Source organism: Hemiscyllium ocellatum, chromosome 11 (assembly GCF_020745735.1).
Source record: "Hemiscyllium ocellatum isolate sHemOce1 chromosome 11, sHemOce1.pat.X.cur, whole genome shotgun sequence".
NCBI lineage: Eukaryota > Metazoa > Chordata > Chondrichthyes > Orectolobiformes > Hemiscylliidae > Hemiscyllium > Hemiscyllium ocellatum.
This window is the reverse complement of record NC_083411.1, coordinates 29,029,118-29,047,331: the sequence shown is the minus strand read 5'-3', so window position 1 is coordinate 29,047,331 and position 18,214 is coordinate 29,029,118. Positions and strand designations below refer to the sequence as shown.

The 18,214-nt window shown below is 38.9% G+C and overlaps 1 protein-coding gene across 2 annotated transcripts in view; it reads left to right on the top strand.

The window, feature by feature from the left end:
• LOC132820152 (ubiquitin carboxyl-terminal hydrolase 12-B) overlaps nucleotides 1-17,680 on the top strand; it is a 55,482-nt gene extending 37,802 nt beyond the window's left edge. For both annotated transcript variants that reach the window (XM_060832099.1, XM_060832100.1), the window contains exons 6-9: nucleotides 6,883-6,966; nucleotides 7,316-7,513; nucleotides 12,058-12,136; nucleotides 17,205-17,680. In XM_060832099.1, the coding sequence (XP_060688082.1) occupies nucleotides 6,883-6,966; nucleotides 7,316-7,513; nucleotides 12,058-12,136; nucleotides 17,205-17,306 (463 nt within the window). In that variant the 3' untranslated portion in view covers nucleotides 17,307-17,680. The remainder of the gene's footprint in view (nucleotides 1-6,882; nucleotides 6,967-7,315; nucleotides 7,514-12,057; nucleotides 12,137-17,204) is intronic.
• The last annotated feature ends 534 nt before the right edge of the window (nucleotides 17,681-18,214 follow it).

Sequence of the window (18,214 nt, the reverse complement as noted above, 5' to 3'; positions counted from 1 at the left end):
CTCAGCTTGCTTCATAATCTGTTAAAATGTGAGTGACAGAACTCCTAAATTCCACTATTTAAGGAAAATAACATCTTATATTTTTTAACTCTTAAGGTGAACATTAAACAACAACTATTCACAACTCTAAGCCCCTCTTCCTCTTAGCTGCTTATTACCTGCCTCCAACTCTATAACAATATGCTGTTCCAATAAGACACTTATTAAAATTACATCAACTTAATTTCAAAACCACATAGCCACTGTCATCTTCTTTGACTTCACTCTTCTGGCTGCTGAGTTCTCTGGGTCGCCTTCTTTCTTTTAACTCGGAGTATGTTTCATGTGAAAAGGTTCTTTCTAATAGTGAGAGTTTCCTAATTTCTTGAATCTGTCCTGATGGCAGTTACCCTCTCTCCAGTTTTCAAAGTGCCCGCATTTTTATACACTCAACATGGGATCATCTCATTGGTTGGATGTTGGCAAAACAATAAATCCAATCTCGGTTGGGTTTTAATATCCTGGGGCATAATTTAACTGGTTAAATTCAAATTGTTGTCAAAACAGCAACCAACTCTGGTATCCATTTCACATCCAAATGTTACATATTTTCAATTTTCACTACACGCTGGGTCTGCCATCTCGTCATATACATAGGTGCTTGTAAGCTCTCAGTTCAAAACAGCATTCACTGTCTCTCGAAGGTACAGTACACGCCTTCAACCACATAACACCTCCCCCCTTAAGAAAAAAATGATCCATCATAATGGAAAGATGGCTTTTTTTTTCCAATTATTAATCCCTTCATAATGAACAAACCTAGGTCATTAATCTAAGTTATACTTTTCATATTAGTTTCTACGCACATATATATAATATTAGAAGCTGTCTTAATCTTATCTACACTTTCTTTAAATCTACGATAATGCACTTGCTATCAGATTGTTATGGCCCACAACATGTACAATTTGTAAATTACAAGTCTGTAACATGAGGTTCCAACAAAATAGTCTCATATTTTTGTCTTTAAATCTTTCCAAGAATGTAAAAGGATTGTGGTCCTTGTACACAACTGTCTTCGACACATTGTTTGTCACATAAACATTAAACAGTTGTCAGGCCAGTATCAAACTCAATAATTCTTTTTCGATGGTAGAGTATTTTCTCTGGTGTGGGTTGTTGAGTTCCTTTGCAAAATAGCCAAATGGCCATTCAATTCCATCATGATCTTCCTGAAACAGTACAGCTCCAGTGCCTATATCACTAGCATTGATTGCATCTTTGAAGGGTTTCAAAACATTTGATGTAGCTAAAACTGGTGCAGTGGTTAATATTGCTTTTAAATTCTTGGATGACTCCTGGGATTGTTCTGTCCACTGAAATTTTGTGTTCTTCTTTAGTAAATCTATTAGTGGTGCCACCATGCTTCTGAAGTTTGGAATCAACTTCTGGTAGAATCCACTTAATCCCAAAAATCGAAGCACCTCTTTCTTGGAGGATGGTGGTGGAAATGTCTCTTATGACTTTCGTCTTCATGTTCCTTGGTGTCAACTTTCCATGACCAATGTTATGTCCCAAGAACGTTACCTCTGCCTTCGCGAATTCTGTTTTGTTTAAGCTTCTCATCAGTTTTGCTTCTTTTAATCGTTCAAAGATCTCTACCAGCTGTACCATGTGATCTTTCCATGACTCGCGAAAGATCACCACATTATCTAGATAAACCGCACAATTTGTTAATCTGGTCACAACTCTTTTCTTGAGTCTTCGGAATGTGGCTTGTGCATTCTTCATTCCAAAAGGCATCAACTTGAATTGATATAACCCATTTGGGGTTACAAACGCAGAAACGTCTTTTGCTTTCTCTGATAAAGGTACCTGCCAGTAACCAACTTTGTGATGTAAGTGGCTTGACCTACTTTCTCGATATAATCCTCCAATCTTGGTATTGGATAGGAGTCCAATTTTTGTTATGGCATTATCCGTCCAATAGTCCACTCAAAATTTGGGAATCAACATCATGGATGAACTACACTCAACTCAACTCTGACTCAGTATCTTCATTGAGCATCATAACCACTTCCTTCTGGACCTGTGTGGCTTTTAGAGAGGTCAATAGGGGTGTTGTTTTATCAGAACAGCTTTCCCTACTTCTACCTCATGCAAAATAGCATTAGTTCTCCCCATCTTTTTCTGTGTATGTCCTCATACTGCTGCAACAAACCTTTCAACTGTGTTCTTTGCTCCTGAGACAGTGTTCACTAACTTCTCCCATTCCTCAAGGATTTCCTCATTACTTAACACATTTTGAGGCAAATCAAACTCCATGACATCTGGATTGGATTCCTCAATCTGTGGGGCAGTAAGTAACACCTGTTTCTCCAGATCCCTGCCTCTATTATGGTAAGGTTTCAACATATTCACATGATATACCCGATAAAGCTTTTTTCCATTCGGCATTTTTTCCCAGATAGTTTACCTGACTTAACGTTCTCTCAATTTGATAGGAACCATTAAACCTGGCTTTGAAGGGATCTCCTACTACTGGTAACAATGCTAATACATCATCCTCACGGGAAGATGTCCAAATTTTAGAGTTTTTATCTGCCACCTGCTTCGTTCTCGGCTGTGCCCTCTTCAGGTGCTATTTAGCTAATTCACCTACCTGATTTAATCTGTCCCTCACTTTAGATACATCATCCTGTGAGATCTCCGATTCGGTTCTATCAGTTTCTCTTTAATTAATTTCAAAGGTCTTCTCACTTCATGTCCGAATGTTAACTCAACCTTACTCGATTCGTTTGGGATATCCCTAATGGCAAACAAAATGAATGGGATACCTTCATCCCAATCATTTGGGTAATCGTAACAATACACTCTTGACATGGTCTCCAGGTCTGATACTATCTTTCCAAAGCTCTCTGGGATCGAGGATAGTATGCACTTGATTTAAACTGCAGTATGCCCTAAGCTATCCACGACTTCCTTAAATAGCCTAGCAGTAGAATTAGATCCTTGATCTGACTGAAACTCTCTGGATAGCCCGTACCGAGTAAAGAAAGCTACTGACTACTCCTCTACCCTTTTTGCCTTAATACTCCAGAATGGAATTGCCTCTGAAAATCTGGTAGATGCATCCATTATGGTTAGCAAGTATTGATTCCCACTTTCAGTTTTAGGGAGGGGACATATGCAATAAATCACAACATGCATGAAAGTCTTTGGGGTGGAGGAGTCCAGAACTAGAGGGCATAAGTTTAGGGTGAGAGGTGAAAGGTATAAAATATACCTAAGGAGCAATTTTTTCGTGCAGAGGGTGGTGCGTGTATGGAATGAGCTGCCAGAGGAAGTAGTGGTACAATTGCAGTATTTAAAAAGCGTCTGGATGGGTATGTGAGTAGGAAGGGTTTAGAGGGATATGGGCCAAGTGCTGGCAATTGGGACTAGTTTAGGCTAGGATATTTGTTTGACATGGACAAGTTGGACCAAAGGGTCTGTTTCTGTGCTGTACATCTCTATGACTAGACACTTCTGCCTGACCTTCTACCTTTTGAGGTTTTTCCTGCAGCATTACATCATGTGTCACCTAACTGAACCTCACATCCTTCATCTATCTCTTTAGTTTTTGCTTCTTGCTGTGACCTTTGATAGTGGGATCTTGTTACCACACAGTCTGGAAAAATTCCAGAGTATTTTTCTTTTATTTCCTCAGTTCCCTGGTCTTCCTTTGGCTTCTCCACAATAGGGGGTGTCATTCCCACCTTCGATCCTGCTAAATTGTTCCCAGGAACAAAGCGCATTCCTGGAACTGACACTCTGTCAATCACTCTCACTGTTATTTCCTCAGTCTTTATTTGGCTATCCAACCTGACCTTACACAGGGGAATGTTAAATTTCTGTTCATCTGTTCCACAAATAACCACTGTCTCGGGTAACATGTAAGAAAGAGTGCAAACACATTCATTTCTTACTATTAGAGACTGATTAGCTCCCGTATCTCTCAAAATTGTAGCTTCTTTCCCTTTTTCCCCCTATACTTCAGAGGTGAAGTCTTTATAGAGATCAGGCACTAACTCAATATCCAGCCTCTGCCTGCACTGTCCTGCAGTTCCTCGAGTTTTCTTGGAGTTTCCTTTACTGGTTTCATTAAACCCACTGGCTATGCTTCTTTACCACATCTTTTCCCACAGTGCCTTTCTTCAATGACCAGCACTGAGATCTTGTGTGTTCCACCTTCTGGCAGTGAAAACATCTTTTCCCAGTGCCCTCCTTAAACCACCAGCACTGTAATTTTATGTGTCCCACTCTATTACAGTGAAAACATCTGAGGCCTTTCATCTTTCCAACCTCCTCGGTTTCCTTTTTCACCTATGGGGAAACCATTACCAGTGTACTCTACTCTGTTTTGTTGTGAAGAATCTCCCCTTCTCCCAAATTCTGCTCCTCGCAGGATGAAATTTCACCTTGTGCGACAACACACATTCATCTGTCATCTCTACCATTCTTCTCACTTCATGAACTTTCTGTTCATCCACAGGTATTCTTATCATCTCTGGAAGTGAGTTTTTAAACTCCAGCAGAATAATCTGTCTTAGAGCCTCATAGCTCTTATCTATTTTTAAGGCCTGCATCCAATTATCAAAATTACAATGTTTAATTCTTTTGCACTCAACATAAATTTGATCTGGTTCCTCTTTTGTTTCTGAACCGATGACTATACACTTAATTCATAAGCATGTCAGAGTAGTTTGACATTTGCATAATCTCTTGACCCCTCATCTAACAGTGCTGCAAGTACCTCACTAGCTCTGCCCACCAGCTTAGTCTGAACTAGCATTACCCACAAGTTCTCTGGCCACTCCATCTGCTTAGCCAATTTTTCAAATGAAATAAAGCTTTGACATCATTCTCATCAAAATGTGGCAACGTTTTAATGTATCATTATCTTCTCGCATCATTTCCATTCTGTTAACAAACTTTCCTGACAAATTTCCAACTTCTGAGGTTCAAATTTTCTCTCCCTTTCTCTTTTTTCTCTCTGTTTGCTCAGCTAAAAACCTTCTCTTGCTTTTTTTTTCTCTCTCCTCACTTGACTCTTCTTTTCCTTTCTTTATCTTCTAACTCCATTTGCCTCAATTGCAATGTCAATTTTTCTAACTCTACCGCACTTGTCTGTTTCTTTGATATACCCAAGTGCTTGACCAATTTCATTACAATTTCACCTTTCCTTTTGTCCCTGGTTAAATCCAATTCTAACCTATTTGCTAATTCTAAAAGTATGCCCTTCCTCTGTCTTTCTAAACTTTCTTGGCAAATTTAGGAAGTTTCATTTAAAGATCTAGGATGTTTAAACCTAATGGGACCTTTTGTACACCAAATCTGTCCAAATCTCAGACTGGATCTGTCTCAACCTGTCCAAATCTATCCAAATCTCAGAACTGAGTCCCCAAACTGTTACAACATGGCAGTGAACCCCTCTGTTAAATAAACCAAACACCCAGAAACCGTAACCTCGCCCCGTAACCTGAGAACTTCCAAATTCCACTATTGAAAGAGAATACTATGTTTTTTTAAAACTCTAAAAGTGAGCATTAAACAACTATTCACAACTCTAAGCCCCCTTTTTCTTAACTGCTTATCCCCTGCCTCCAACTCAATAACAATATGCTGTTCCAACAGGACACTTATTAAAATTACATCAAGTTAATTTCAAAACCAAACAGCCGCTGTAATCTTCTGTGACTTTGCTCTTCCGGCTGCTGAATTCTCTGGGTCACCTTTCTTTTTACTGTGGGTATGTTTCATATAAAACGATACTTTCTAATAGCGAGTGTTTATTAATTTCTTGGATCTGTCCTGATAGCAGTTGCGCTCTCTCCAATTTTCAAAATGCCCACATTTTTATACTCCGAACATTGGATCTCCTCATTGGGCTGATGTTGGCAAAACAATAAATTCAAACTCGATTGGGTTTTAGTATCCTGGGGTATAATTTAAACTGGTTAAATTTGAATTGTTGTCAAAACAGCAACCAACTCGGTATCCATTTCACAGCCAAATGTTACATATCTTCACTTTTCCAGTACACTCTGGGGCTTCCATCTAGTCAAATAAATAGATGCTTGTAAGCTTTCAGTTCAGAACAGCATTCACTCTCTTAAAGGTACACTACATGCCTTCAACTTCATAACATCATTGCTACATTGAGTTTTGCTTTTTTTAATCTTTTGCACTTTTAAGTATGCAATCCTACACCTTACACCCCATATTGTGTTGACGCCAAGACTTGTATCATTCTATTCATGCAAATTAATTCTCTTTACAGTAGTTGAAAACTGTGGAACTTGTTATTTCCTTCACTCTTTCCATCTCCAACATTATGTGGGCTTTCAAATCTTAAGCTTGATATCACCAAGACTCTATAACCTGATTTGCTGAAATACCTTTGCAATTATATTCAAACTGAATGTGATTCATAGTAAGGATCTTGGATACTCCTTTTTCAAAAACAAAAATGAATCTTCAGTGAAACAGATTGGAGATATGAAGAAGTGAAGTTTATCTTAAAAGTTATTTAGGTTAGAAGTGCACATGAATGTTACTGACAGTCTAGGTGAGGATTGAGCTCAGCTATGATTTCTCTTGAATTCAAATAATTTGCCAGCACTCACTACCTGGCATATTATACAAGATTTGTAATTCATCTAGATTTTTGGGGAAAAGATATAACAAAACGGGGTACGTGTAAAACAATGACAGCAGCCAATCATACAGTCAGACTCTTTGTTTCAAAGTAGTAACAGCATTTCTTATTAATTTCATTTAAGAGTGTTTCATAATTTTCAGAACTTTTTTGATGTATCCAAAGTGTACCTCTGTTAATAAGTAATTTTGTTTATTCTGCAGAGGATTTAGTAACACTGAGACGCTCTGCAGTGAATATAAATACTACTGTGAGCAGTGTCGCAGTAAGCAGGAAGCACAAAAGAGGTGAACACTTTAATTTTCTAAACAATAAAGTAAATGGCTTACTAATGATAAAGCTACTTGAAGAAAAGTGATAAATAAATTTTCTGAACATATTGTAGATAAATCCTAACTGTGCCTTACTTTCTTCCTTTAAAGTTTATACGTCTGTTTACTGTGTCATGTCCATGGTACCTGAAATTATTTCAACCTGATTATGAAAGCTTTGGGACTAGATTGGCAGAGTCAAAGTTATGATTTTTGTTAAAATATAATTACTAGCAAAGCAAATTTTGAACTTTTAAATTCACTTATGCTGCAAATTAAAATGTGCAAAATGACAACATGATCTTATTTTTTCCATTCTTTGCAGAATGAGGGTGAAGAAACTTCCAATGATTCTTGCTTTGCATTTGAAAAGATTCAAGTACATGGATCAGCTCCATAGATATACTAAACTCTCTTACAGGGTGGTTTTTCCCCTGGAGTTGAGACTCTTTAACACATCAGGGGATGCCACTAATCCAGACCGAATGTATGATCTTGTAGCTGTGGTTGTTCACTGTGGCAGGTAATTAACTGCTTGGGTCTGTCCCACTATCTCTTTTGTAAAACTGTTGTAATTATCTGATATGGTTTTATTCACATTCTATTTTGACATTGAATATTCTTTTTATTGTAGTAAAACATTTCCTACTTTAATCTGAATAAAAACCAAAATAAATGTGGATGCTGTAAATCAATTTGGATTACAGCATCTGCAGTTCTTCCGGTTTTTATTTCGTATTAAACTCACTGCTACATCTCTTGTAGGCATGCCCACCTTGAAGAAATTCTGCTTCTCTCTCCAATTGTTCTGAGCAAGGGTCACCGGACCCCAAATATTAATTCTGATTTCTCTCCATGGGGTTGCTGAGGTTTCCCAGCAATTTCTGTTTTTTGGGTCATACTTAACCTGCATTGTCAAGCAAGTATATGAGCATGTAAATGGAAGTAATGTACTGGGTGAATTCTACTCATTTACATTTACGTTATTTAGTCAGTATAGATATTTGCTAGATTAATTTGTGATCCAATCTTGCATCGTTAGAGTTGAATTCTTGCAACAAAATTCCAAGTATGTAGACTGCAGTGAGGTGATTAAAGTAGCATTTATTCCCAAATTAGTACAGCTTTCTCATAGTCATCTCTTCAGTTGGCTAATGGCAGAAACAAGCACCTGGATTGATATCCCATATTTCCTAATTAAGAAAAGTTAGTGCATTTTCAGATAGCCAGACACAAAGCAGAGAGACTCATTTCTTGGTTGTCGGCTTAATGAAGTGACAAGACAAAGGGGGGCACAGGACTTGCACAATTGTTAGAATCCAATTATCAAGTTATTAGTGAGAAGTTGCTAAGTTGTCTATACAAGATCATTATTAAAGATGATAAGCAGCAGCCTTAAATAGCATATGGTAAGTAAGCATTGCAATACTGCTGAAGTATTCAGGAGTTCAACATTGTTTTTCCTGCATAAACATTTTCATCTATTTCTGATTTGAATGGGGAAAGTGTCAGAAGCAGCACCAGGGGTACCTAAAAAAAAAAGTATCAACCTCATGAAGCTACAACACCAGAAAATTGGCATGCAAATTAACTGCAGCAGCATTCAATAGGCAGATCTATAAAATCCCATGGTCAACAGATCAGCTTAAAACTCTGCAGAAAAATTCTTATCCTCACTGACAGGAGAGCCCAGTACATCAGAGCAAGAGACCAGCCTGAATTATTGGGATCCATTTAGGCTTCTTCCTGAGGTTTCCAACATCAAAGATACTAATCTTGAGTCAATTCAATCCACTCCACATGAAATCAAGAAACAGTTAAAGACACTGGATGCGACAAAGGCTGTGGATGCTGATAACAACCTGTAGTACTTGAAAGCCTGTTCTCCAAAACTAGCTGCGTCACAAATAAAGCTGTTCTAGTATCTATCTGACAGTGTAGAAATTATCCCAATTATGTCCTGTCCACAAAAAGCCGGACAAATTCATCTGAGCAATTACAGTCCCATCGATCTTCTCTTCGTCACCAGAAGAGTGATGAAGGGTGTCATTGGCAATCCTATCTAGTGGCATTTCCACAATAATAGCCTGGTTAGTTTCGATTCTGCCAATAATATTCGTCTCCTGATCTCATTACAGCCTGTGGCCAAAGTTGACTTATGACTGCTTGTTATGGACCAGGCCAGACCCCTCAAGGTAGCTCAGAACCTCTTGTTATTTTAAGCAAGTGTAAGGTGAAAATTCACCTTACGAGCAGCGTTGCTGGTCAAATCACTCAGTTTTAAACAAAACACAAACAAAAGAAAACCAAATTTAGAATAAAATAACTATTTGAAAACCCAACTGACATGAAAACACAACTTAACAAAGACCTGTTCCGATTTCCTGAAACATCCCATAACACTCCCTTGGCAATAAAAGGTAAAATCAAACACAGGTTCTTACAGGAGAGAAATTGCGGAAGAGAGAGGATCAGTATGGGGCTTTGGGTCCCTAGCTAAAACTTGACCAGCAGTTTCAAACAGACTGCTTACTAAGACTGAACCAGAAAAAAACCCTGAATTAGGCGAACTGGCCACATCCCTTTCATTGTACAAGTGTTTTAAAAAAAAAACTTTAAAGCGTTTACAAGTAGCTATATTTCCAGACGTATCATAACCTCTGCTTTATGACCCCTCTTGAAAAAATAACAAAGGACAATGTAAGCTTACTAAAGTAGCAGCATTGTCACATGCTGTTAATATCAAGTCAGCTTTTGACTATGTGTGGTGTTAGGGAACCTTGGTTTAGTTGATGTCAGTATAAATCAGGGGGGAGCCCTACAATGGTTGGAATCAAATCTCGCCGAAAAGGAGCATGCCTGTAATAAAAACAGAACATGCAGGAGAAACCCAACAAGTCTGGCAGCATCTGTGGAGAGAGAAAGAGAGTTCATGTTTCAAATCTATTTGGGAATTCTTCAGAACCACATTTCTGAAGAAGAATCATATGAAACTCAAAATGTTAACTCTTTATCTCTCCACAGTGGATGTCAGGTCAGCTGAGTTTCTGCAGCATTTTCTGTTTTTAGTTCAAATTTCCAGCATCTACTATAATTTATTTTTTTAAAACGTTGCAATGGTGGTTGTTGGAGCTCAATTGTCTCGTCATTGCTGCAGACTTCCTCAATATAGTGTCTTAAGCTGATCCATCTCTAGCTACTTCATCAGTGACTTCCATTGTATGTCATAGTCATACCGCACAGCCATCGAGTCTGCACCAATAATTACTACCGCTAAAGGCACGCTAATCCCAATTTCCTGCAATTGTCCCATATTCTTGAATGTTCTATTTCAAGTGCTCATCCAAATACTTTGTAAAGGTTATAAATTTTCCAGCCTTCACTACCTTTCCACACAGTTCATTCCAGATTTTCTTCACCTGCTGAGTGGAAAAGTTTTTTTTTCCTCATTCCTTCTGAATCTCCTGACCTTTACCCTTAACCTTGCTGTACAAATATATTGCATTTGAGGAAATTTGTGTTTTGAGCCTATGCCCATTTGAAACTGTCCAAAATTCATTTTATGGTACATGTTCCACTGCAGGATCTTCAACAAATAATCATTAAAAATTGAATGTTGTGATGAGTTGAGAACATTCTTCAAGATTGAATGTGAATTAAATAATTTGAGGCAGTGAGTTGCTTCCTTATAAGAAAGTAACTCATTGATTTTGCTACATATTTCCACCTTTGAGCATAATTGTTTTTTCACCTTGCTGCCCAATCAGCCAGACTTTGTTTTTCTGATCACATCCGGTTCTACTACAGGACTGTGCATGTGTGGATCACAGGTTAGGATGGGAGTAGACATTAGCAGCAAGTAACAGATAAGATTTCCTGAAAAGGTTTCTTCAGTAGTGTGTTTTTTTTTCAAACACTCAAATCACAACCACATTTAAGCGTACCTCCTTTCATATTCTACATCCATTCATTTTCCATCCTCAAAACCTGGAAGACAAAATTCAATGCAGAGAAGAATGAAGTGATATATTTTGACGGCAAGAACAAAGAGAGGCAATAAATAGATACTACAATTCCAAAGGGGGTGCAGGAGCTGCGTTGTGGGTAGCGGCATGTGTGCAAATCATTGAAGGTGACAGACAGGTTAAGAAAGGCTTATGGGTTCCTAAGCTATCCAAGTAGAAGAATGGCATGCAAGACCAAGCAAGTTGTGATGAACCTGAATAAAACTCAGGTTTGGCCTCAATTGAAATATTGTCACTAATTCTGATAAGAACACTTCAGGAAGAGTGTGAAGACTTTTAGAAAGACAGCTAAAAACATTTGCTAGAATGGTTCTAGAGATTAAGGATTCCATTTCTTGGATAGACTAGAGAAGCCAGCATCGATCTTCTTAAAGCAGAAGAAATTGATGGAAAAATTCAGAAATATGAGGAGGATAAATGGAGAAGAACTACTCCATTGGTAGGAGGGTCAAGAACCAGAGGCCACAGATCTAAAGGAAGTGACAAAAAAACAAAATGGTGACTTGAGGAAAAAATTTTTTTGACAGCGAGTGGTTAGATTTAGAATCATGGACTAAGTGTGTGGTGGAGACAGATTCAATCGTTGCTTTTAAAATGGAATTTGAAAAGCACCTCAAGAAAAAGTTTGCAGTACTGCAAGAAGGGACTGGAGAGTGGGGCTAGTGAAATTTCTCTTGCAAAGAGCCAAGATGCTCACAAAAATAAAACTGCAAGTGCTGTAGATCTGAAACCCAAAAACACATTGCTGGTGAAACTCAACAAGTCAGGCAGCATCTGTGGAGAGAAAGCAGAGGTATGTTTTGAGTCACATGACTCTTCATGAGCCAAAAGTCCTCTTTCTGTCTGTAGCTATTCTGTAGTTATCACCAGCACTTTGAAGCTTTGCATTTAGTCATTTTTATGAATTCACAATAACTTTATTCATCACTTTGACATGTTATACATTTCTAACATTACACCACTTGTCATCTGATTTAGTGCAACTAGGTTCATTAATAATAATAATAATAATAATAATAATACGTAATGCTTTTCCTTCTAGTGGTCCTAATCGTGGACATTATATCACCATTGTAAAGAGCCATGGTTTCTGGTTGCTCTTTGATGACGATATTGTGGAGGTAATTCTCTGCTTACAATTTTTAGTCATTTTTATTTTTCTTTGCCGTCACAATCTTGCACAAAGCAAATCCAAAAATGGAGCAATTAATTTCCACCTTCAAAAGTCATTTTGCAGCTGTTGTATAGTTTCTGCTCTGTTTAAAAAAAAATAACAACTGCTTGATGCTCTACCTGGAGGATAAAAATCAACATTGTTTGTGCAGTGGTCCCTGTGCTGAACTTAGATTAGATTCCCTACAGTGTGGAAACAGGCCCTTCAGCCCAACAAGTCCACACTGACCCTCTGAAGAGTAACCCACCCAGACCATTTCCCTCTGACTAATGCACCTAACACTATGGACAATTTAGCATGGCCAATTCACCTGACCTGCACATCTTTGGACTGAGAGGAAGTCAGAGCCCCTGGAGGAAGCCTCACAGACATGGGGCAAATATGCAAACTCCACATAGACAGTCACCAGAGGCTGGAATCGAACCTTGAACCCTGTTGCTGTGAGGCAGCAGTACTAACCGCTGAGCCACCATGCCACCCCGGGCACTTAACTTGTCAATTAAAATCATAGAAAAGAATCATGGAATCCCTACAGTGTGAAAACAGGCCTTTCAGCCCAACACGTCCATATACTTGCTGTTCATATACCAATCCAAATGCCTCTTAAATGTTACAATTGTACCAGCCTCCACCACATCTTCTGGCAGCTCATTCCATACACGTACTACCCTCTGTGTGAAAAAGTTGCCCCTTAGGTCTTTTTTGTATCTTTCCCCTCTCACCCTAAACCTATGCCCTCTAGTTCTGGACTCCCTGACCCCAGGGAAAAGACTTTGTCTATCGATCCTATCCATGCCCCTCATAATTTTGAAAACCTCTATAAGGTCACCCCTCAGCCTCCAACACTCCAGGGAAAACAGCCCCAGCTTGTTCAGCCTCTCCCTATAGCTCAAATCCTCCAACCCTGGCAACATCCTTGTAAATCTTTTTTGAACCTTATCAAATTTCACAACATCTTTCTGATAGGAAGGAGACCAGAATTCCAACGGTGGCCTAACCAATGTCCTGTACAGCTGCAACATGACCTCCCAACTCCTGTACTCAAACTCTGACCAATAAAGGAAAGCATTCCAACTGCCTTCTTCATTATCCTATCTACCTGCGACTCCACTTTCAAGGAGCTATGAACCTGCACTCCAAGGTCTCTTTGTTCAGCAACACTCCCTAGGTCCTTACCATTAAGTGCATAACTCCTGCTAAGATTTGCTTTCCCAAAGTGCACCACTCAGCATTTATCTGAATTAAACTCCATCTGCAACTTCTCAGCCCATTGGCCCATTTGGTTCAGATCCTGTTGTAAACTGAGGTAACCCTCTTCGCTATCCACTACACTTCCAATTTTGGTGTCATCTGTCAACTTAGTAACTGTATCTCTTGTGCTCGCATCCAAATCATTTACGTAAATGACAAAAAGTAGAGGACCCAGCACCGATCCTTGTGGCACTCCACTGGTCACAGGCCTCCAGTTTGAAAAACAACCCTCCACCACCACCCTCTGTCTTCTACCTTTGAGCCAGTTCTGTATCCAAATGGCTAGTTCTCCCTGTATTCCATGAAATCTAACCTTGCTAATCAGTCTCCCATGGGGAACCTTGTCGAACACCTTACTGAAGTCCATATAGATCACATCTTCTGCTCTGCTCTCATCAATCTTCTTTGTTACTTGCCATGCACAAGGCCATGTTGACTATCCCTAATCAGTCCTTGCCTTTCCAAATACATGTACATCCTGTCCCTCAGGATTCCCTCCAACAACTTGCCCACCGCTGAGGTCAGGCTCACCGGTCTATAGTTCCCTGGCTTGTATTTACCGCCCTTCTTAAACAGTGGCACCACATTTGCCAAACTCCAGTCTTCCGGCACCTCACCTGTGACTATCGATGAAACAAATATCTCAGCAAGAGGCCCAGCAATCACTTCTCTAGCTTCCCACAGAGTTCTTGGGTACACCTGATCAGGTCCTGGGGATTTTATCCATCTTTAACCGTTTCAAGACATCCAGCATTTCCTCCTCTGTAATCTGGACATTTTGCAAGATGTCACCATCTATTTCCCTACAGTCTATATCTTCCATATCCTTTTCCACAGTAAATACTGTTGCAAAATATTTGTTTTGTATCTCCCCCATTTTCTGTGGCTCCACATTAAGGACACCTTGCTGATCTTTGTGAGGCCCTATTCTCTCCCTAGTTACCCTTTTGTCCTTAATATATTTGTGAAAACCCTTTGGATTCTCCTTAATTCTATTTGCCCAAGCTATCTCATGTCCCCTTTTTGCCCTCCTGATTTCCTTCTTAAGAATACTCCTACTTCCTTTATAAGATTCTCTCGATCTATCCTATCTATACCTGACATATGCTTCCTTCTTTTTCTTAACCAAACCCTCAATTTCTTTAGTCATCCAGCATTCCCTATACCTACCAGCCTTCCCTTTCACCCCAACAGATTATACTTCTTCTGGATTCTTGTTATCTCATTTCTGACAGCTTCCCATTTTCCAGCCATCCCTTTACCTGCTAACATCTGCCTCCAATCAGCTTTTGAAAGTTCTTGCCTAATACCGTCAAAATTGGCCTTTCTCCAATTTAGAACTTCAACTTTTAGATCTGGTCTATCCTTTTCCATCACTATTTTAAAACGAATAGAATTATGGTCGCTGACCCCAAAGTGCTCTCCCACTGACACCTCAGTCACCTACTCTGCCTTATTTCCCAAGAGTAGGTCAAGTTTTGCACCTTTTCTAGTAGATATATCCACATATTGAATCAGAAAATTGTCTTGTACGCACTTAAGAAATTCCTCTCCATCTAAACCTTTAACACTATGGCAGTCCCAGTCTATGTTTGGAAAGCTAAAATCCCCTACCATAACTACCCTATTATTCTTACAAATAGCTGAGATCTCCTTACAAGTTTGTTTCTCAATTTCCCTCTGACTATTGGGGGGGGGTCTATAATACAATCCCAATAAGGTGATCATCCCTATCTTATTTCTCAGTTTCACCCAAATAACTTCCCTGGATGTATTTCCGGGAATATCCTCCCTCAACAGAGCTGTAATGCTATCCCTTATCAAAAATGCCACTCCCCCTCCTCTCTTGCCTCCTTTTCTATCCTTCTTGTAGCATTTGTATCCTGGAACATTAAGCTGCCAGTCCTGCCCATCCCTGAGCCATGTTTCTGTAATTGCTATGATATCCCAGTCCCATGTTCCTAACCGTGCCCTGAGATCATCTGCCATCTCTGTTAGGCCCCTTGCATTGAAATAAATGCAGTTTACTTTATTAGTCCAACCATGTCCCTGCTTGCCCTGACTGTTGGACTGACTTCTGTTCTCAACTGTACCAGTCTCAGATTGATCTCTTTCCTCTCTATCTCCCGGTCTCCCCTCCCCATCTTAATAGTTTAAATCCTCCCAAGCAGTTCTAGGAAATTTCCTTGCCAGTATATTAGTTCCCTTTCAATTTAGGTGCAATCCATCCTCCTTGTACAGGTCACTTGTGAATCCTTCTCCCATACACCAGCTCCTCAGCCATGCATTCATCTGCTCTATTCTCACTAACTCGTAGCACTGGGAGTAATCCAGATATTACTACCCTTGAGGACCTCCTTTTTAAATTTCTGCCTAACTCTCTGTAATCTTCCTTCAGAATCTCAACCTTTTCCCTTCCTATTTTGTTGGTTCCAATGTGGACACTGACCTCTTGCTGGCCCCTCTCCCTCGTGAGAACATTCTGCACACTTTCTGAGCCATCCTTAATACTGGCACCAGGAAAACAACACACCATTCTGCTTTTTCTCTGCTGACCACAGAAACGTCTGTCTGTACCTCTGACTACAAAATCCCCCAATACAATTGATCTCTTTGGAAGCCAATGTACCCCTCGTTGCATTAGAGCGAGTCTCATTATCAGAAACTTGGCTGTTCGTGCTGCGTTCCCCTGAGAATCCATCACCCCCTACATTTTCCAAAACAGCATACCTGTTTGAAATGGGTTTATCCACAAAAGACTCCTGCCCTAGGTGCCGACCTCTCTATCTCTTCCTGGAGTTAATCCATCTATGTGACTGTATCTGAGACTTTCCCTTCTTCCCATAACAACCTATCCATCACATACTGTTGCTGTTGCAAATTCCTCATCGCTTCTATCTGTCTCTCCAACTGATCCACTCGATCCAACAGCATTTATGGCAGATATAATCCGCAGTAACCCTTAAACTCTCTTTAAACTCCCACATCTGACAAGAAGTATATATCACTGCAAAGGCCATTTTTGCTCCTTCACAATCTACAGACCCAGAAAATAACACCGTCTTATTCCTCTACAAAGCACTGCACCAAGTTAAATTAATAGTTATGGCTTATATTTTAAGTTTAATCAAGAGACTTACCTCCAAAAACATATAATCAAGAAAGAACCCACTATACTCGCTAATACAGCCCTTCTCTTGGACAGACTTAAAACAACAATTAACTTATCTGACTCTGTGCTGTGAATGTCACCCAAACCTGTTCCTCCAAGATTAGTTGTGAATTTCACTGTTAATTTTCCCAGATGCCCAGACATTGATAGTTACCAGGTATTTCAAGCATTTTTATTTTCATATTCCAATATATGAAGTTAGAAATCTTACAATTAGTAATTTCAAACTTTTTTTTTAAATGCAATGTAGTCATAATGCTGAACTTGTAGCTCCTCCTAAGCCTGCTTAAAATGCTGTGTATTTTCCATCAAAAAGGCATTAATAAATTTCTTTTTTTGTGTAGCTTTTGATATCTACTTTTTCAGTGAAGACTAGGATGTGCTTTATGTTGAATTGACATATCATCTATCTTTTTGAATTGGAATGGTTATGATTGTATATTGTTTCTGCATACCCAGCTCCTTCCTTATTCCTCTCCTGAAATATTTTTGATTTGATTTTTGCATTTTTGTAACACTGGAACATAAATTTGATCATGGCTTAATAGTAAACACTTCAATTTTAAGCTTAAATGTTCCTTTCCAATTTCAGAAAATAGATGCCCAGGCTATTGAAGAATTCTATGGGTTAACATCAGACATCTCCAAAAACTCTGAATCAGGTTATATTCTTTTCTACCAATCAAGGGACTAAGAAATTTGAAGTAGGAATTACTTATCATCTTAAAGGAAGCTGGTGCTCAGCAGCATTTCCCACAGAGGCAGTGGGACAGGATTTAACTGAAGAGCCGATGTACTGCAAGGTTTTTTTTTGGTATGCAAGTTGGTTACGTGAATGTATGCTGACAGCATGAGGCCACGAGATATTGGTGTTCCTTACAACATTCTTCCTGTTACCATGTACTATCTTCCAAAATCATTGTACTCTATTGTGGGAAGAAAGAAAATGACAAAATTGGTCCAAATGCTTTTTTGTAATTTTCAGTGCTATCATATGATTTGTAAATTTTTTATTGTATTTTACACTGCTGTAAATTTAGTTGACTATTTATGATTGATTTAATGTTTAAAAACATTCTGATGTGACAAAACATTGATTTTTTTAAAAAAAAGCTCTAATTCTGGCAGCTTTTTAAAGATATAATTTTATTTCTAAAGAAGGCATTGTATTATTTTTCCCCAGAGAAAATGGGGGTTGAATTAAGTTATGATTACTGTTAAATTCTTATGTTTGCTAAGCACAGCAAGTAGCTTGCAGTAGAACTCATGATCAAGGCTAGACTTGACAACAGGTGCTGTTGAATCCTTTTTGTTGCACAAACTACTTACATTATGCATACTTATATAGAAGTTAGATGAAGTTTTAAAATCTGTTAAAGTTAGAAGGAACTTTAAGATTTTGTGTTCATTAATTCAATTTTTATTTTACTCCACCTCAACTCCAACTAGGTTAGATCCTCACCTCAACCCTCCTTCCTGCACACTGATGTATGAACACTCTATTGGTGATCAGTGGGCCAAACACAGTGTTAGTAATAGCACCATGAGCTCAAACTTCTGCAGCAGAAAGTTATTCTGGCAATTAGAGATACGTATTTTATA